Source organism: Podarcis liolepis (genome assembly GCF_965112155.1).
Source record: "Podarcis liolepis genome assembly, chromosome: 16".
In the NCBI taxonomy this organism is placed as follows: Eukaryota; Metazoa; Chordata; class Lepidosauria; order Squamata; family Lacertidae; genus Podarcis; species Podarcis liolepis.
The window spans coordinates 18,420,083-18,441,455 of NC_139567.1; the positions used below are offsets into that span (position 1 = coordinate 18,420,083).

At 47.4% G+C, this 21,373-nt stretch overlaps 1 protein-coding gene across 8 annotated transcripts in view; it reads right to left on the minus strand.

Moving 5' to 3' along the window:
- Positions 1-15,125: 15,125 nt before the first annotated feature.
- HTR3B (5-hydroxytryptamine receptor 3B) overlaps positions 15,126-21,373 on the minus strand; it is a 39,399-nt gene continuing 33,151 nt past the window's right edge. For all 8 annotated transcript variants that reach the window (XM_083481101.1, XM_083481097.1, XM_083481100.1 and 5 more), the window contains 3 exons: positions 18,924-19,134; positions 17,788-17,988; positions 15,126-16,681 (listed from right to left, as the gene is read on the minus strand). In XM_083481101.1, the coding sequence (XP_083337227.1) occupies positions 16,422-16,681; positions 17,788-17,988; positions 18,924-19,134 (672 nt within the window). In that variant the 3' untranslated portion in view covers positions 15,126-16,421. The remainder of the gene's footprint in view (positions 16,682-17,787; positions 17,989-18,923; positions 19,135-21,373) is intronic.

Here is a 21,373-nt window from a genome sequence, read left to right on the forward strand (position 1 = left end):
AAGCACATCAAGTGCAAGTAGATAAATAGGTACCGCTCCAGCAGGAAGGTAAAGCCACATGACCCGGAAGCTGTCTGCGGACAAACGCCAGCTCCCTCGGCCAGTAAAGCGAGATGAACATGCAACCCCAGAGTCGTCCGCAACTGGACCTAATGGTTAGGGGTCCCTTTACCTTTTTATCATCCAAAAACGGGAATGCCTACCCACCAGAATGCGGCACTTTCTGCCACCTCACGCCCACTTCATTCTGCCACATGTTTAAACTTGGTATCTAGCCCATACTGTGTTGTTATTAGTGATAGTAGTAGCAGCAGACCTGTGTGTGGTACTGGGGAGGTGGAAAATGCCGTGTGTTACCTTTTGCACTGTTGCTTCTATATAGATTTCAAAGCTCATTACTTGGGAGACCTTTTGAGAGCAAGAGTGGGCTGGACCCTGATTGATATTATTTGCAAACTCTTGGCAGACCACAATAAAACCATGACAAATAAGGAGGCCAGTGGCATAGCATGTGGGGGGGAACCAGGGGTGGTTGCCCCAGGAACAAAATACTTAGATCGCTTCTGTGCCTTCTGTTGTGTTTACTAGAGTTGGGAAAGGAAAGGACTTGATGGTTCTTGGAACACCCAATTCGTGTTTTCATCTGCAAAATGCAGGAGGAGAGGAAAAGCAGAATGAGCCAGTAAAATCCTAGAGTGATAGACTGGATTCAGTTCTGACTGCATTTAAAAAATAAAAAATAAATCCTTATTACCCTGTTACAGAGAGGAGGAGGAGGCCATGGGCCTAAAAAAACCAGCATGCAGATAGATGATAGATGGATAGATGGATAGATGGAGAGATGGAGAGAGAGATAGATAGATGATAGATAGATAGATAGATGATAGATAGATAGATAGATAGATAGATAGAGATAGATAGATGATAGATTAGATAGATGATAGATAAATAGAGATGATAGATAGATAGATAGATAGATAGATAGATAGATAGATAGATGATAGATAGATGATAGATGATAGATGATAGATGATAGATGATAGATAGATAGATAGATAGATAGATAGATAGATAGATAGATAGATAGAGATAGATAGATGATATGTTGTCATGGTCACATTCCTTAATGCTCCAATACTTTTTTAACAACAACAACAACAATAATACCTCTCCCTGCAACTAGCACATAATGGAGAGAGGTGGCAGCCCTTGTTGTGCTATTTTTCTCCTTGCCTGGATTCTCATCTTCCAAATAGAAGAGTATTCCAAAATGTGGGCTTCTCCCTTCCACTCCCTTCCACCACCTTAGATAGTCCTGGGCTAAACCTCAGGTTAATAGCATATGCCAATTGCTTAGGCATCCTTACCACTCAGAGCCCCTGCAAGGGCAATGGCCTACAGGAACTGGTTATTTGGAAATCAGGTGGAGACGAGCGAACCAAATTGGGGAAGCTTGTTTCTTCCCTCTCATGGTGTTTATTCTGACGCCCTTCTCCTCCCAACAGAACAACAACCAGGTCTTATTTTTCCAAAGCCTCTCCCTGCCACCTCCCCCACCTTGCGCCATCCAAAACAGAGATGTCCTATTAATGGAACTGATGGTAAAACAAGCAGAAATTGGAGCCCTCGGCCACAACGCAGGGGCAAATTGCATCAGATGGCAGCGTGGAGTCACTTAGAGAAGATAAGAAATTAGTGTGGAGCCCTGATGAACTCAGCCCTTGACTGCCAATACTTGTGTCATGGAGAAAGTGAGCGTAAAGCCAGCGCTAATTTGATTTCTTGACTCTGTTAGCAGATGGCAAGCCTCCTCCCTGTTGAAGTGGAGACGGTAGCTCAGAGCCGTGTGCTCTTATTGAATCTTGAGAGCCAGAAGCAAGGAGTGGCTGGCTGAGGCGAGGATAGGTCCCTGGAAGGCTGGCGGCTGCCACCCTGATTGGGAGAGCCACTGTTAGTTTGGCGGCACCGTACTTTAGCAGCCAGAACAAGCTCCGTGGTCAGAGGGGCTTCTACCCAGGGACAGAGACGCTACATAAAACAGAGCTAGCTTCTTCAATAAACACATCGTAAAGTGATCCTCCTAGTGAGGGTGGCAAACAGGGATCATCACCACTTGCAGAGAGCCTCAGTGCCTCCAACATTGCTGAGATGAAAATAGGGAAAGCCTATTCCATACCCTCCAGCATTTCCTTGGTGCAAATGAAGATACAGTTGTACCTTGGTTTTCGAACAGTTTAGTTCTCAAACGTTTTGGCTCCCGAACGCCGCAAACTTGGAAGTGACTGTTCCGGTTTGCGAACTATTTTTGGAAGCTGAACGTCTGATGGGGCTTCTGTAGCTTCTGATTGGCTACAGGAGCTTCCTACAGCCAATCAGAAGCCACGCTTTGGTTTCTGAACGTTTTGGAAGTCGAACGGACTTCCAGAACAGATTCCGTTTGACTTCCAAGGTACGACTGTAATCCCCTCCAACACCTCTCTGATGAAAACAGGACATCATACTATACCCTCAGATATTTCTCTGATGAAAATAGGGACGTCCTAAGGAAAAGCGGGATGCGGGTGATGCTGTGGGTTAAACCACAGAGCCTAGGACTTGCCAATCAGAAGGTTGCTGGTTCGAATCCCTGCAATGGGGTGAGCTCCCGTTGCTCGGTCCCTGCTCCTGCCAACCTAGCAGTTCGAAAGCACGTCAAAGTCCAAGTAGATAAATAAGTACCGCTCCAGCGGGAAGGTAAACGGCATTTCCGTGCACTGCTCTGGTTCTCTAGAAGCGGCTTAGTCATGCTGGCCACATGATCCGGAAGCTGTATGCCAGCTCCCGAGGCCAATAAAGCGAGATGAGCGCCGCAACCCCAGAGTTGGTCACGACTGGACCTAATGGGCAGGGGCCCCTTTACCTTACTATACCCTCAGATATTTCTCTGATGAAAATAGGGACATCCTAAAGAAAAGCGGGACATTCTGGGGATCAAACTAGAAGCCTTTATACTTGGTGGGTCTGATAGAAGAGGGCATCCTGAGTATCTTCTGTCCATTTGGCATCCAATGGAGCTACATACTGGGAGATTCAGAACAGACAAAAGAAATGACGTTTTCATGGAGTGCATCGTTAAACTATGGAAGCAGTGATGGCCACCAACTTGTATATCTTGTACAGTGGTACCTTGGGTTAAGAACTTAATTCGTTCTGGAGGTCTTTTCTTAACCTGAAACTGTTCTTAACCTGAAGCACCACTTTAGATAATGGGGCCTCCTGCTGCCGCTGTGCTGCCGCTGCACGATTTCTGTTCTCATCCTGAAGCCAAGTTCTTAACCCGAGGTAATAGTTCTGGGTTAGCAGAGTCTGTAACCTGAAGCATATGTAACCTGAAAGGTATGTAACCTGAAGCGTATGTAACCCGAGGTACCACTGTATGGATTGGAACCATTCATGGGGGATGAGGCCATCATCCCTGATGCACTGGCACCGTCACACAAGTGGCACACACATGTGATGCCATGCGCATTAGAAGGAGGCTGCCTAGCAAGGCCCAGCACCACTGTGGGGAGGCTCAGAGAGGCCCAGTCCCTCAAGAGTAGGGGGCTCAGCTCCATCCCAACATACTTGGGGGTTGGCATCTATGTCATGATGGCTTTGCTCTTCCTCCACAGTCAGAGACAGTATATTTCTGAATTCCAGTTTCTGGAAGCTGCAGGAGCAGGGAGTTCTCTTGGGAGAGGGCCCCACTTGTGGGTTTGTCACAGGCATCTTGGTGACCACAGTGAGAACAGGATCCTGGCCTAGGTGGGCCTCCTTGGCCTGATCCAGCAGGCTCTCCTTAAGATGTCCCACATCAAACTTTTGAACCTGGAAGGAGCTGTGCCAATTTCTTGAAATTCAGAAGTCTCAGTGACTGACTTCACCCCACCCCCAACTCTCCATTTTAGATTTTGTACCAGTTTAACAGTCATGGCTCCCACTCCCACCCCCCTAAAAAACAATCCTTGGAACTGTAGTTTGTTATAGGTGCTGAGATTTACGGGCTACAATTCCCATCACCTTCAACAAACTACAGTTCCCAGTATTCTTGTGGGCAAGCAATGATTTAAAGTGCTTATAAAAGTGCTTGAAATGTTTGGTGCAGAGGGTGACTATATATTAATTATGCTGCGGTACACATCTCCAAGTGGCAAATGACTCCTTGGAATGAAGGTCAATGGAGACTGTGGTGTCTCTAGTTTTATTTGGTTTTATTTACACATATCTACAACCTGAGCATAGGAGGGGCTCACAGCATTAACACTCCAGCAGATTTTTTCCTCCCCATTAGGTTTCTGGGGAAGCTGCAAGCCATAGCTTGGGTTCCTGAACAGAGCAAGACCAGCCTCTGCATCTCCAGCTTGAAGCATCAGCCAAAACTCATGCACACACTCTTGACCTACTGTTCTTCCTTCTAGGATAACATGGCAACTAGCAAAATGGGAGGAAGCCCACCCACTTGTCTCTATGGCAATAGAGCTCACTCTTTTGACATGTTAATGGTGGTGTTTAACTGGCCTGCTAAGGTCATCACCTTAACAAAAGAGCTGGTTTGACCAATTAGAGATTCTTACCTCACAGATTGTTGTTTGCCTTCCTAAAATGTGTCCTTGAACACTGATCATGCCTCTCATTTATCTGGATGGAGGATGGAGAGGGGTGTGTGTAGAAGTGACCCCCTGTACATTAATTGCTGCACCCACTTTTGTTTTTGGTGCCGCCAGAATCTGGGGCCCGGTTCTTTGAAGGGCTGCCTCATTTTACAGGTACCCACCCCTGCATTTGATATCCCACTTTATCACTACTGTAAGGAGTCTCAAAGCAGCTAACATTCTCCTTTCCCTTCCTCCCCCACAACAAACACTCTGTGAGGTGAGTGGGGCTGAGATACTTCAGAGAAGTGTGACTAGCTCAAGGTCACCCAAGCAGCTGCATGTGGAGGAGTGGAGACGCGAACCCGGTTCCCCAGATTACGAATCTACCGCTCTTAACCACTACACCACACTGGCTCTCACACAGGACCACAGGCCTTGAAGATACAAAAAGGTTGTGTCCAGCTTACATTTTTACAAGCCATACAAGAGATCCTTTGGGGCGAAACATGCAGGGTGTTAAATAGCTGCTATAGGTTTGGGGGGGTCAGTCTGGATGATATCCAATTGAGCAGCAAGCAAGAAGCCACCTGTAGCTGGCCTGCCACTCCAGCATCACCCATATTAAAGGTAAGCAATGACCATGTAGTCTTCCCCACTCCAGTCCAGGGAGCACTGCAACCAGCTGTGGAGGGGGCTCAGCTGTTGATCTAAATGCAGGGGTGGGTACCTGTAAAATGAGGCAGCCCTTCAAAGAACCGGGCCCCAGATTCTGGTGGCGCCAAAAACAAAAGTGGGTGCAGCAATTAATGTACAGGGGGTCACTTCTACACACGCCCCTCTCCATCCTCCATCCAGATAAATGAGAGGCATCATCAGTGTTCAAGTACACATTTTAGGAAGGCAAACAACAACAACAACAACAACAACAACTGGGTGCCAAGCAGGGCTGCAAATGAGTGTTGTGAGCCTGGGGAGAGTTCCAAGGGACACAGAGAGAGGATTGGGGCCCACATTTGGTCCCAGGACCTGAGGCTCCCCACCCCTGCACTCAATGTTATGGAGGGGAGAGGAGGCACTGTGGAGCTGGTACTTTGTGGCCTAAGTTGGAGACATCGTGAATGCTGATGGGGTTTATGTGCCATCCCTAAATGGAGCTTCTCCCTTCCTCTGGCCCTGCTTATTTTGGATATCTAATTAGCCGGATGGATTGTCGTTTCGTATTACCCTCACGTCCGCGCCTTTGCCCCATCCATCTCGAGCTGTTAACAGGATGCCTGCCAGAATGGATGCATTCTTTGTGGGCCATCAAAGATAAATTGGCAGCATCCCGATCAGATTTACTTTCTGAAAATGGTATAATGGGATTTTATTAGCTCTCTAATCTGCTGTTCAGTAATTGGTTTTCTGGGAAATCAAAGGAACTTGGTACCTAGAGACTGCCAAGCTTGGTGGAGGCGGGGAGGGTGGAAGGAGCCCTCCTTGAGTCGTGGCAAACTTTGCTCATTTGAAGCACACAACCCAATCACTCGGCAGCATCCCACCTGAGGTGAGGTCTCTCCTCTCTCCATTTTGAATTTTTGGAGGATGACTTGCCACCCATTCCCCATCGTTTAATGGGGCTGTGCTGCAGCTCAGTGGTAGAACATCTGCTTTGCATGCAGAAGGTCCCCGGTTCAATCCCTGGCAGCAACTCCAGGTGGAACTGGGAGTGTCCCCTTCCCGAAACCTCTAGAGGTTTGCTGCCAATCAGTGGAGACAATACTGAATTAGATAGACCAATGGCCTAACTTGGTACGAGGCAGCTTGTCCTATGTTCTACACACAATTATAGCAGGGAGAAGAAATATCATAGCAAAGACAGAGCTCAGTTGCAGTGTACATGTTTGGCATGCAGAATGCCCCAGGTTCAGAATGTGGATGGTAAAAGGTAAAGGTAAAGGTCCAGTCCATTAGGTCCAGTCGCGGACGACTCTGGGGTTGCAGCACTTATCCCGCTCTGCACAGAAATACTGACTCCAGCAAATTATTTTAGAACTGGAGGGACCTTTTTATCCTTCACCACCCTTGGGGTTTTGTTTTGCTGTGGTTTTTTTTTTTTTTTTGTGGGGAGGGGGACTGTTGAATTCCTTGTCCCGAGATGCGGTGACATTTTTCTGAGTGACTCAGGAGAAAGTGGTTCGACTTGATTACTTACAAATGCACAGAGACACAAGGATTTCTGTACATACACATTTTCCTTCTTCCAGCGTCCTTAGGGACTTTGTTTGGAAACCTGCCCCCGCTTGGCTTTCCCTCAAGAGAGGCGGGCGAACTTGCATTGCATATAATTTCAGAAATGACCCTTCTGGGTTTTGTTTTTTCCCCCTGGTTGAAATTCTAATTGTAATTAGAGGGAGAGAGAAATGCAGATGAAAATTAACAAAAGCACTTGTCAGATTTTGCTGACATCATCACTTTCTTCTCACTGTTTCTTTGTGGCTGTCCTCCTTACCTCATGGCCAAACAAAGCTTTAAGAGCAGGGGAGGCTGGTCTTTTGGGGCCCAAGGGCCGTGCTCACCCTCCCAAAAGCCTTCCAGGGGCCACATGCCAGCGGTGGGTGTGACCAGTGCTGGATTTCCAAATAAGCACTCAAAGCACATGCAGTGAGATTTTGCTGGTGCGTCCTTCTAATGCAGATCAAAGCTTCTTCTTCTTTGGTGATCGACCTCATAGCCGAGTAAGCTTGTCTTCCATGAACACAGTTTTAACAGTGAGTCTGTGACTGTGGAGGGCAATTCTGGATCCACACATCCTTCCACAGTGGGGACATAGGTTTCCAGAAGGGAGTTGATCATAGTGAGGGTTTGCCAAGTGTGCCTTCCTCTTAGTGCATTTATCCCTTTCATCCTGAGTTCAAGCATCTTCAAAGCCCATGACACCTTTGGTAAAGGCTGTTCTCCTGTGGGAGCACTCACGGGCCAGTGTTTCCCAGTTGTCAGTGTTTATACTACATTTTTTAAGATTTGCCTTGAGAGAGTCTTTAAATCTCTTTTGTTGACCACCAGCATTATGCATTCCATTGAGTTCACTCACTGGATCATCACCTTGTCGTGGTGAGTGGGCTTGCACATTCCTATGAGCCTTGTGAGTGAAGCCATTGGGAGTCTCATACTCCCAGCAGGGTCACCCAAGGCGGTAAGGTCAAAGGGGAGGAGCTAGACAAAGAATGATCCAAGAAGTCCTCAATGGCAGAACAGGCGGAAGATAACAAGCAGCATGTTATAACGGCTGTCAAGGTGGATGAAGGCTGCAGCAGTTAAGAATCTACTGGTTGTCATGATACTCATGCCATCAGAATAGAGCCTTACTGTGAAGACTGTGTGCTGGTCAGCATGCACTGATCTCCACACATGAAACAAATTCATGCACAGGCCCATCCTAGACACAAACCCCCAAAGTCCCATGGTGATCAGCAAATGGTAACAGGGGCAGATCAAAGCAATGTTTTGGAGCAATGTTTTGTTGATTCAGCTTCAACTAACTCTCCAGAATTTTGCAATCAGAAAATCTAGGAAGAAGTTATTTTAATTTCAGTGTACGTGTGAGTTTTGTGTCATTTTCTATTTTGAACTGCATATGAGGGCAGTACCATAATCTTTTCAGTGTTTAGGCCCTTTCAAGTTCTTAATCCAGCCTTATCCATCTGAGTGTGTCCACCCCACAGAGGGCACACCTTAGGCACACAGGCTATCACCCTTTCCTGCTCATCAAATGATTGACTTGACAACTGTCAGAATGGGTGGGTTTGCATCTCCATCAGAGCTCTGTGCTGAGTGGGAGATTGCAACTTCTCCACGCACCCCAGGGCTCTCCCCACCACCACCACCACTGCTTACATTGAGAGTGGGGGTGGGCTTAGAGTCCAAAAGCAAAGGATATTTCATCCAAGGTGCTGGGGGGGGCGAAGAGGATTCTGTTTTCAAAACAGACCAATGTGTTTCGGCCAATTATTGATTAAAGGCCTTCCTCGGGGTCGAACTGAAAAACATCCTGCACCTGCAGAAATATCTGCTTGCGGTCTCTCTCGTGTACATTGAATAACCACTCAGCATCTTGTGATAACATCTCCTTTAGTTTAAGGTTCTATGTAGATATTCTCTGCTTGTTTGTTTTTTGGATTTTTGGGGGGTGGGTCTTGGAGGGCCAAGAAAAATTGCTTGGGAGCCATATCCAAACACCAGTGCTGCGGTTAGTCATCCCTGCTTTGGAGGAATCAGTTGGTTAGAGCATAGTGCTGACAGCACCAAGGTTGCCGGTTTCATCCCCATATGGAGCAGCTGCATATTCCTGCATTGCATGGGGTTGCAATGGACTAGCATTGGACTAGATCAGGGGTCTGCAACCTTTAAGACAAAAAGAGCCACTTGGACCCGTTTCCGAAGGAAAAAAAACTGGGAGCCGCAAAACTCGTCATTATAAAAATAACCTTTTTTGACACTTTTTTATTATTCCTTTGTTTGACCCCTCAGAATTACTCCTCCTCATAGAAATAAACGTTAAATTAACAAGTTACCTTTTTGTGTGTGTGTGTTCTTCACTCCCCTTCAAAACAGTGACCAGCGTACATGCCCCCTTTCAATGCAGTGACCAGCGTACATGCCCCTTACAATGTAGCGGGCGGGCGGGAAGGTGACGTCGGGACGGTGCGTGACTAACGCACGCACCGCCCCCATGCGACGTCACAGCCAGTACAGCGCCCGCCACAGTGGGGAGTGTCGGGGCGCACAATGCGCCTCCTCCCCTCGCTAGTATCCGCCCCAGAGCCGCGGCAAAGGTGTAAAAGAGCCACATGTGGCTCCGGAGCTGCGGGTTGCAGACCCCTGGACTAGATGATTCTCAGGGTCTCCACAATTCTATCATTTTTTGTTTCTCCCAGAAATAGTAGGAGAAGAGGGAAATGGTTATCCTTTGGGTCCCCCTGAGCTTCCCACATTCAGCAGAGCAGAAGTGACCCTGATCCTGGTGCCATCTGCGAGGGTTGTGAGGGCAGGTTCCCTGTGGCTGCACTCCACACTGCCTCGCCAACATGTCTGAGGTGAAACGGAGGTTTGTCAATGGCAGCACGGCCAGCTATTCCTTTCTTTGATTGAGACAAGCTCCCCATAAAGGCTAATGGGTTTTTGAAGGATATCAGGCACGGGAGGATATGTAGGGCCGTTCAGTCTTCAATTTTGTGGGAACTTACACTGCCTTGGGCTTACATTTCCACAGGCTGCGGTGATTCCACTGCCACTTGGGAAGTCCTCAAATGGTCGACGGGTTTGGCTGACCCAAAGGCCAAAGGAGATGGGTTGCGAGAGAGATAGCCTCTGATGCTATGGATCTAGAGTTTGAGCCCACAGCAGTCTCCGGCGTCCTCTCTGCCAAGCAGACATCATCCAGGACAGTCCCTAGGGCCTGTAGCCACTTCCAGTGAGAGCATGAGCAAAAACTCCTGGGAAACCGAGCAATTGACAGTACTTTTCCCTGCTCCTCTGCATCTTAATTCTCCCCTGCCTCTTTCCCTCTGCGGCCTCCTCTTTAATGCATCGCATTCGGGGAGGCAGAGAGCAACTCTCAGTGGGCTATTAACGTGGTGCTGTATCAACTGGCCCCGAGAGGCAGAAAGCTTTCCCAGAAGCACTGGGAGAGGGATTTCTCCCCTCTCTCTTATCCCCAGACCCCTGGGGATGGTGTGGCTGTAATTCACTTTTACTGCGCTGCCCAACGAAGCGCAAATTTAAGTGTGCGTTCTCCCCCAATCCGATCCGCATAAAACCTGGAAGGCTTTTGCCAGCAGGACGCTGAGCTGGGGGTGGGGGTTCTGCTACACACGGCGCTAATCTAATCGCTGTCATGGGTCATTTCAGACACTGATGGGTTTTTTGCTCCCTTGCTAAGAGGCAGGCCGTTGCCAGCTTCCTGGGGCCATGCGTTGTCTTGCTAATTATGAAGCCATAAATGTCTCTTTAGGTAAATAACTCACCATAAATAGAGGTGGGCTGAGAGATGAGGAGCGAAGTGGTGGCCGCCTCAAGGCAGTCACAGTCTTGTTCTGTGGGATGTCAAAGGCACCTGTGCCAGGAAGGTGTAAACCACCCAAAGGGATGGAAGGAGCTAGCGATGGCAGGAACTTGACCCAGAGACCAGTTTATGTGCCAGAGCTTAGTGCTATGGCCACGTGATACAAAGTTATGGACCCTCAGGGATTTCCTGTATTACAGAGGGTTGGACTAGATGACTCGTGGGGTCCCTTCCAACTCTATAGTTCTATGATCCAGTGAGGGGAAGCTTCCGTCTATGATATGCACAAGTCTCTGTCCACTTCAGTTCCTCCCAGCTTCTCATTTTTGCAATCTTAACTTCAGGTATCTATATTTCCACATCAGTTTGCTTTGGGGGGGTTTTTAATCCTCATGAAAGTTCATCAGCAAATTTCTCCTAATTGTATGTTTATGGTTTTGACTAACACACATATTTTTGCAAAAAGAAATCCATAACACAATGCATTTTTGTCATTTGTTTTCAGCAATATATGCATTTTCATGCACACTTTATCCTAGTACATACATCTCTGAACATAGTACTTGGCTGGAAAACTGCAAATTTTGAAAGCGGGCTCTGCTTCAGTTTGTGCACAGTTTTGAAAAGTGCAAAAAATTGGTAGGTTTGCCTTTGAACAAGAACTGAATCAAATTTATCCTGCACTGGCATGGTGTCAGTGAGCAGAGTCATAGCTTCTGTTTATCATTTTCCAGCTCTTGTCCTTCCACTTAGAGCTTGGGAGCCAAGAAACGGAAGCCAGAATTTCATTTGCAAAAATATTGAACAAGTCAGGAAAACTAGAGAATGTGCTCAAAAATGGAAGCTGTAAGGGAGAAAGGAACATGGGGAACAGTGATGCTGTTGATATCATTTATTGAATTCAAGCTCTTGAAAGTGTACAACTTCCTCTGACTCTAATGGGTGAACATAACAAGAGTCATGCTAGGACAGATCGAAGTTCCATCTGGTCCAATGTCCTGGTATGACAGTAACCAGCTGGATGTTCATAGAGATGCCACAGCCGACATAGAATCATAGAATCGTAGCGTTGGAAGGGACCCTGAGGGTCATCTAGTCCAACCCCCTGCAATGCCAGGAATATGCAGCTGTCCCATACAGGGACAAACCTGCAACCTTGGCATTATCAACACCACATTCCAACCAACTGAGCTATACATGAAAGTTAACAGCCCTCCCCTGCTTTTTGATCCACTTTAATTGGCAATTCACAGGTATAGTGCTTCTGGATGTGGAGGTTCTGCTTCACTATCGTGGGTTCAGTCAAAGGCATCTCTTAAATCAATTACATAACTGGAGGCAAAAATCCGCCATCCCCTCTCCCCAGATAATGATGACCCGCAAAAGTTGCCTTAATTTTAAAATAATTTTTTTTCCAGGACTGGAAGAGGCTACCCTGGCGGGCCTTTAACTTTTATGGGAGAGGGACAATGGGGAGAGTATGTACCACCTATAGGAGAGGAGGGGTTCATTGCATCAGAAGCCCAGTGTGACTGAATGAGTGCTATCTCTATCTCTCTCCCTACATCACATGACTATTGTAACATGACCAGAACTTACAAAGTTTAATATAACTCTTTTTCTCTTTTAATGTTGAGATATTTTGACATGGTTTTTTTTCCCCTGCTGAAACTCTTGCAAGGATGGAACTCCTCTGTTTCATGGCCTTTGCTATTAGCAGTTTCTGGAAAGATCCAGGACGCTGGATTGCCCCCTCAAGTGCCTTTCTGCACGATCGAGATTGAGCTGACCCCTGCTTTTTGTCGTTTCCATTTCTTCCGCCTGCCATATCTCCCACTTTCTTAGGCTTTTATGAGGAAGCCTGGCTGAGAAAAGAAGTGCGTAATGGCTTCCAAATTTATTTGCACGGCTCTTTGGAAATCGGAATTTATTATAGCGATAAGAAAACTTTCCCAAGTCGCATTCACGTCCTTAATAATAAAAGTGAACAAGGCTAATAAATCACGTGCCCAGGGGGCAAAGCGGGGATTTGAACGGCCGTGGGATTGGAGTAAGGGATTCTACTGTATTTCATTGTTTAATTATCAGCTGCGGCAGAGCCAGCATTGGGGGCATTTAATTCATCCTTTACTTTTATTTTAAAATGCTGTAGAGCAGCCTTCACCAACCTGATGCCCTCCAAAGTGTCCAATCCCATTAGTTACAGACATAGGAACGTAAGATCTTTCTGGATCAGGCCAATGGCCTATCTAGACCAGCATCGAATTTTCACTGTGGCTGACCAGGTGCTTGTGGGAAGCCCTTAAGCAGAAGCTGAGCACAAGAGTAATCTCCCTCCTGTGATTTCCAGCAACTGGTATTCAGTATTATTGTCTCCAACCATGGAAGCAGGGCATAGGCACCATGTCTAGTAGCCATAGATGCAACTCATATCCAGAACTATAATAGCCACTACTGAGTCACCACCAGCCACCAGAAGCAGCAGAGAAATATGTCAGGGAGAAGCAGAATGCGGTTGAAGGGTGAGCGTTAGGAGGCAGAGGGCTTCTGTAATAATCAGAAGAGCTTGGCGTAGCCTCCACATCTCACCTTCTGAAGAAGTGGGATCTCGGGGTGGTCACCCGTGTTGCTGGGGTGAATCCACCAGCAGCTATTGGATAGAGAAGAACCAAATTCTAAGCCAACCTGATGTTCTCCCGCTGCTTTGTATTACAGCTGCTGGCTGTTGTCTGAAGCATCTGCTGATGCCAGGCACCTACTGGATACTAAGGAGTAGTCACCAAGAGAAGCAGGGTTGGAGACTGACGTCGAAGGAGTCTCTTGGGAGAACCTGTAACAGCCAGGAGACAAGAGGCAGAGGCAGGAGAAGCTGTGGCGTTGGAGAGTGAAGAGGTAAAGGAAAAGGACCCCTGGATGGTTAAGTCTAGTCAAAGGAGATTATGTGGTTGCGGTGCTCGTCTCTCTTCAGGCCAAGGGAGCCGGCATTTGTCCACAGACAGCTTTCTGGGTGATGTGGCCAGCATGACTAAAACGCTTCTGGCACAACAGAACACCGTGACAGAAATCAAAACTCATGGTAATGCCGTTTACCTTCCCACCGCAGTGGTACCTTTTTATCTACTTGCACTGGCATGCTTTCAAACTGCTAGATTTGCAGGAGCTGGGACAGAGCAACAGGAGCTCACCCTATCACGGGGATTCGAACCTCCGACCTTCTGTTTGGCAAGCCCAAGAGGCCCAGTGGTGTAGACCACAGTGCCACCCGCATCCCTAGAGTGAAGAACAGGGGCAGGAGAAGGGAGAGATAGGTCAGGCAGGTGTGTAGTCAAGGACTTCCACACCACCACCAGCTCCTTTCTCCACCTCTCCTGCTTTGCTGCCTCCCAGGACCATAGGAGGATTGAAGTGGGAGGAGCAGATGGAGTCTTTGCCTGCTTGCACACAGCTCGGATAGAGGAGATATGTAAGCCAAGGTCAGGGGCAGCGCCTCTCTGTTGTGGCAACTGCTTCATCGGGTGCACACCTGGGAGTACCTGAGAGATGCAGGACTGCAGAACACACCTTCCCTTAACTTGTAAGTGAAGAGTTAATTTGTCACTCTGGACATTCCGTGCCTGACAGCATGGTGACAGCAGGGGACCAGGTTAGGGAAAGCCATGGTAAAGTTTCTCTCCCTTCCTCCAGTCTATGAAGTCCAAGCCTGTCAATCCAACACCTCCCGCTCAGCTAAATTCACTTTGCAAAACGGCCAGTCCAGAGAGACTTCTTCTACCTGCTGCTGCTGCCTCCATTAGTGCTTAGCACTAATTGCCCATGAAATGCTCCTACCACCGCTAATGAAACGATGAGAGCGTGAGGCAGTTTTCAAACCACCTCCACCAAATAATCCCCCCTCTCCTCTTCCAACCCTCCCTTTTCCACCTCCTCCAGCTCTGGAAGAGGAGGCAAGGAGGAGGACACAGAAACCCCTCTCAGGGCCTACTTGTTAACAATGAAGGGCTCTGTGTCCCTTGTGCTAAGCCTCTGGGAATCACCAGCATCCAGCAATCGATGCAAGCTGAAAACTGTGGAATCTGATACCTCGTAGAGCAATGGTTGCTAAGCCTTCATTTTGGGCTGACAGCCAGATTCACCTTTGATTCCTCTCCTATTCCTCATCATGGCTAAAATCTGAAAAATGGACAGGCTTTGAGTCCTCAAGGGGTGCTACTGTTGCATCCCATAATGCTCCCTCCTTATCCCCTCATTGATGCCACTTCACCTAAACTTCTGATGTCCATATTTTTCCTTCTTTCACCATACCTTCATCCCTCCATCTCCCTATCATTTCGTATATCATGTTCCAAGTGAAATATGGAAAACTGAATAGTTGTGATTCCACAGAGGTCCAAACCATCTGAAGGGTTAAGGAAGGCTGCTCTATGGAAATCAGTGGAGCTAGTGACTTATGGCTAGCTGAAGTCTCGTTGGTTTTGAAACTAGTATGTTTATTGCTATAAACTTATTACAGTTCATTTCCATACATTACTGATTTCTGCAAACTCCCCCTGCCAGGAAATCCTAATGAAGTGCCACTCAAAGGGTCACCTCATTTTTCTTGATGTTCTTCACCGCATCTTAACCACAGTTGCTGAAAAAAGCCTAGGAGAGGCACTTCCATCATCCCAAATGCATTTGCATGGATCTTATGAGCAAAGTAAGCCCTGGAGATGAGGTTAATGATGCCCCATTTGATGCACTGATTGGATTGGGTTTGGGAATGATACTGCAATCATGGCTTTGTGGAGAGACATTCTATAAAGCATGGCAGCCATGAAGTCAAAGACATGCTGCCCACTTTATCTACCCCATCATGTTTTCTCCTGGGGTCCCTGAAACCCTGCTAGAAAGACCTTTGTGATGATACTAGTTTCTCAGAGAGTTGAAGGCAATATAAGAAAAGAGGGATTGTTACCTATAGCATCAGGAAGGTGTCCTCCAGATTTGATGGACTCCAACTCCCATATCCCATTGGTTCAACTGATAGGGGCTGATTAAGTCCAACAACATCTGGAGGGCATCTCATCGCCACATCTACCCAGTACTACCCACTGTGTGTGGTAATAACCCTCAGCCCAATAAAAAAAAAAGTGGGGAGCTGGAAGGAGAGATGAGGCAGAAGGGGCAACTAGGTATGACCTTAAACAAGTCTTGGCCATTATTATAAGAACATAACAAGAATCTGGCTGTTGGATCAGGCCAAAGGCCCACTTAGTCCAGCATTCTGTTTTCTCAGTGGCCAAACAGGTAACCGGGAGTCCTGAAGCAGAACTTGAGTGCAACCTGAGTGCAGGTTATTGTGGGGCAATAACACACATAACATCTTCTGGAAAGGAGGGACTGATGTTTGCCAGGACTGCAGCAGGAATTGAGAGGGGCTTTGAGCATTTCCTGCAGTCCTGAGGACAGCCACTTCTCAGAAATAGAAGGAAAAGCTTCAAATTCCCGCTTCACATCTGCTGTGATTCCTATGGTTATTTCTCCTATGATTATGTCTGCATATTTAAAATATATATATGCATGCATGTTAAATTTATTTAACTAGACTAGACTAGTCAACAGAGAAAATTGAGAGAGTGCTCAAGTGCCAAAGGTGATGCCCCACATTTTAAATTGTGCTCTCCAATGCTGTAAGTGGGCATAATGATTTGACTGGGAATGTCATTTAAGATGCCCACGTGGCTATTCTTCAGTGCCATGTTGGACTGCCTTGCCAGCTGCCCCTACTGGGAGCTCCACGTCCCCCAGAGAGAACCCATTGTGACTGCATACACAGCCAGCACTAAAAGATAGGCCCGGAACAGTAGTTTGTCAAGCTTGTTTGCAAGAGAGAGCCAGTCGCCATCCACTTTGGCAGCAACGCCTAGGGCACGAAAGTGGGAGCTGATGGGGAGGAGTTCTCTTCGGATCTTCTCCATTGGGGGTGTGGCTGTCCCAGTGGCATGGTCTTTTACAGATGAGCCTTCCCAAGCCAAGGGTATCCCTGCAGAAAGACAGAAGCACTTCATCATGTTGGAAGAAGAGATGAATGAGGGCTTGCTTCACTTTCATTCCTAACCCAACCCCTTCTTACAACTCAGTCCTGGGCAGGCATAGTTCCTTGTTGACCTCATGCATTGGACTGGATGACCCTCGGAGTGCCTTCTAAGACTACAATTCTAGAGTTTTACCTACAAATCTATGAGGTTTGTGCTTGGACAGTCCTTAAGAACACAAGCAGAGTCGTGGGAGGTCAGACCAATGAGCCCACCTAGTTCAGTCTTTCCCAGTCTGGTATCCTCCAGATATTTTGGTGTATAACTCCCATCAGTCCGTGCTGCCTGGGGCTCATGGGATTCATTGTCCAAAATATCTGGATGATACCAGGCTGGGAAACTCTGCTCTAGATTCAAGCTGGTTCCCCACAGATGCCTCCTAAAACCCTACAAGTAGGGCAGAGTGAAGGCACAGCTATCCTTCATCATTGCTCCTCCACAGTGTTCAAGACGTAGGCTGCCTCTAAAGTTTCAATATAGGCACCATGGCTAATTGCTATTGGTAGACCTATTCTCTTTCTTGAAGTTGCTCCATCCTCTTCTACAGTGGTACCTCTGGATGCAAATGGGATCCATTCCAGAGCCCCGTTCGCATCCTGAAGAGAACGCAACCTGCGTCTGCCTGTCGTGTCTGCACGTGTGTGGGTCGCTGCTTCTGCACATGCGTGTGATGTCATTTTGAGCATCTGCACATGCACGAGTGGTGAAACCCGGAAGTAACATGTTCCGTTACTTCTGGGTCGCCGCAGAGCGCAACCCGAAAATGCTCAACCTGAAGCAACTTTAGCCTGAGGTATGACTGTAAAGACATTTAAGCCAAAGGCTATTGCTCCATCTTGTGGCAGTGAGTTCCACAAATTAATGATGTATTGTGTGAAGAAGGGCTTTTGTATGCCTGTAATCCATCAACAGTTAGTGTTATGGGCTGACACACACATCCTCTGCTCCAGTTCTAGTTTCGTGAGGTGTGGGTGGGAAGACCTCATTTCTATCCACTTTCTTATAGTTTTATAAACTCATTTTCTGTCTCCTGTTACTTCTTGGCCTTCTGTACCTGCAGCAGTGCCAGCTTTTTCTCCTGCGCTCCTAGCTGCCTTGGCATTTTCACCCACAGCGTCAACAGCGTTCCTGCAGCAGTAAGAAGCAAAGGGCTTATCCCATGTGCAGTCATCACCCAAGTGGAGGAATTTGATGAGGAAGATGGATTTGGATAGGCTGAGGACCAGCAGAGCCATGCAGATGGTGAAGAAGGCACCTGAGATGGGGGTAAGAGGAGGAGGAGATACTTGTGAACCATTGGGATTGCTATGATCCAGCACACAGAGCCCATATTAAGGGACTTCTCCAATGAGGATGATGACCACAAGCCATAGGCACTTATCCAGAGACTCTTGCATTGCCCCAGATCTATCAGGTATTGGGGGGGGGGGGAGTCAGTGAACTCAGTGAACTGGCTGAGGTGCTTTGTTCTCTGCACTACAGGGCAGCTAGCAAAACCAGCCGGCCAGCTCCTTGATAACGGAAGCCTGGCCAGGTTAGCTGATCCAGGGAGTCACATAGAGCCCTGCTGCTCTTATCTAACAGCTGCTTCAGGCTTGGCTCCCCAGCAACTCACCTAGAGAACCTGCTGCCCAGCCACCTGCCTGCCTTGGGCTAGGTTGGCACTGCTCCATCACCATTGGTTTACAACCTCAGTGAGAACTTTGATGCCTGCTTTGCATTCCTTGCTTCCTACTGTATGCCCTCTAAAGGCTTGTACAGAAACAGGACAGGCACACAAGAACACACACCTGAAGCATTGTGGGATACTTCCCAAGAGGGGCTGCCTGTGTTTTGAGACCCACTTTAGCCAAGGCTACTGCTGCAGAAAAGCTCATTTGGCACCCATGCATTTTTCCTGCAGCAGAAGATTGGTTTTCTGCTGTGACTTATTTTGGTGCAATCACAACCCGCTCCTATTGTCCTGGTAATAGTGCATTGGCTGGAAGAATGAGCTCTGTACCTCCTGGTGCTCCAGTTAGAATATTGCCCCTGCTGGGTAAACCACAACCTCACTGCCTCAGTGCCTTCACCTGCAATATGGGCATAATACTATACCTTTTCAGAATTACCCCATTACACGTGTGAAACAATAGAAACCCTTGTGCTATTAAGTTATACTCATATTAGTGATACCCTGTTTCCACTCACTGATCAGAGATGTGCCAATCCCAGTGCTTGGCAGCTCATCCGACATGTTGACTTTGAAGAGAGTGTAACCAACCAGCACGCTGGTTTTGAATGTTATCCTTGTTCCAGAATTCGGGGGCAGGTAGAAACTACCCAGGTCCACAACGAGCAGGAAGATGCTGGGAATCAGCAAGCTGACCACGTAGAGCAGGGGACGTCTGGTGATAACAATCTGGAGGAATCAGATGGAGAGAGAGGGCTGGCAATTAATGAAACTTCAGAGATAAGGAATTTATACTGCCTCTGGGGCAGTGATCTATCTTTCTCTACTGTTCTGCCTCAGCTGACCCACTGGGCCACAATGGTGACACCAGTTTCCTTAAGGGCATAAGAGGCCCATCAAGTTCACGTGCTTCTGGAAAGCCCGCTCCTGCTATTGCTCCCTAGAGACTGATATCCAGGGACCTCTGAACTTGGCGCTTCTGTATAATAGCTGTTCCACTTGCTTTTAATGCAGACAGTACAAGTCAGATGTGGCATCCAGAACAGAAAAGGCAGCTTGTTATAAATTTTTCCAATCCATGCTGTTCTGTACTAAATTCAGTTGCTTACGCAGATGTGCCAAAGTTTGTGATGGAGTTATTCTAGAGAGTTCTGTTCACAATTCTGCTGCTGTTGTTGCTGCAGCTGTTGTTACATTTATATCCCTTCTTGTCTTGAACTGGATCTCAAAGTGGTGTACATAGTTATCCTCAAAACAACCCTGTGAGGTAGGCTGGACTGAGAGATTGGCCCAAGATCACCAATGAGCTTCATGGCTGAGTGGGGGCTAGCATTGTGGTCTGACACTTTAACTGCACTGGCTGGCCTAGGAAACATGGGAGGGAGAAGAGAGCAATGCTGACGTTGATCACTAGCTATCAGTTCCTTATTTCACTGAGAATTTGAAAACCACAAAATTAGAAAATTTTGTGTTGATTGAAAGCTTATGTAGTGTCAAACCCACAAATAAGCTTTGCTTGGCCCTAGACAGCATCTTAAAAAGCAGAGACATCACCTTGCCAACAAAGGTCCGTATAGTTAAAGCTATGGTTTTCCCAGTAGTGATGTGTGGAAGTGAGAGCTGGACCATAAAGAAGGCTGATTGCCAAAGAATTGATGCTTTTGAATTATGGTGTAACGGGCCAATGGCCGTAATAAAGATCAATCAATCAATCAATCAATGGTGTTGGAGGAGACTCTTGAGAGTCCCATGGACTGCAAGAAGATCAAACCTATCCATTCTGAGGAAATCAGCCCTGAGTGCTCACTGGAAGGACAGATCATGAGGCTCCAATACTTTGGCCACCTCATGAGAAGAGAAGACTCCCTGGAAAAGATCCTGATGTTGGGAAAGATGGGGGGCACAAGGAGAAGGGGACGACAGAGGACGAGATGGTTGGACAGTGTTCTCGAGGCTACCAACATGAGTCTGACCAAACTGTGGGAGGCAGTGGAAGACAGGAGTGCCTGGCGTACTCTGGTCCATGGAGTCACAAAGAGTCAGACAAGACTAAATGACTAAACAACAACAACAAGAACATACCATATTCCTCCACAAGTGGGAGCCTGATTCCTTTGAGAGGCACAATTGTTTTCTCCAGTCAAAACCACTGTGTCTGTCGAATGCTCAGAAATTTGAGATGACACCACACGGCGATTTCAGATGAGGACTGTGGGGTATGAACCCTCAATAGGATTCGGGCCACCCTGCATAAAACATCCTCACCAGGAACTGGTATTGGCCAATGGCAGCAGCATGTTCCTTCAGAATCTTCAGCTCTTTTCTGGGCAGGGTTTTGTGGAGGTGTCCATGGTCCTGAACCTATGATTCTCTCAGCAACCAAATCCTTCCCTTCCCATCCTGCCTAACAGGCGATGGAGCTCATTGCCTTTAAATTCCCCAGCACAAGGAAGGAAGCAAAAAGAGGAGAGCGCTTTCGATTTAGTTGTGTTTGCCATTAGACACCCTTCAGGTGCTAGCGATATTATGCCACCATTTCATTATCCATTAACGCCAGGTAATAATAATAAGTACACAAAAGGTATTTGCAGCCCATTGGCGCTAATGAAGGGAATCAATCTCATTCGGTGCCCGTTCAGCAGCTGCAGGCTGGAGATGGAATATTATCCAAGGTTAGGTGCCAACTGTCTTGCTGGCGGAGGACCCCACCAGCACTCAGTCTTGCCTAGCTGCCTTCATGAGGCGAACGGGGGCCGACAGTCAGACACAGCTTTGCAGCTGAAGCTGGCACCTTTCCCTTCTCATTTATTCAGCAAAGAAGCACCAGATAATGGTAAGTTTGTAGATTCTGTGTGAAGGTAGCATTTCCTGTGCTGGAGTGAGGAGGGTTGAAATGCTGAGTGTGTGTGCTGAATTTGTGGTGAATGTCCATGTATGGTAATGGTGTGTGGTTTGTTTGTGCCATGTC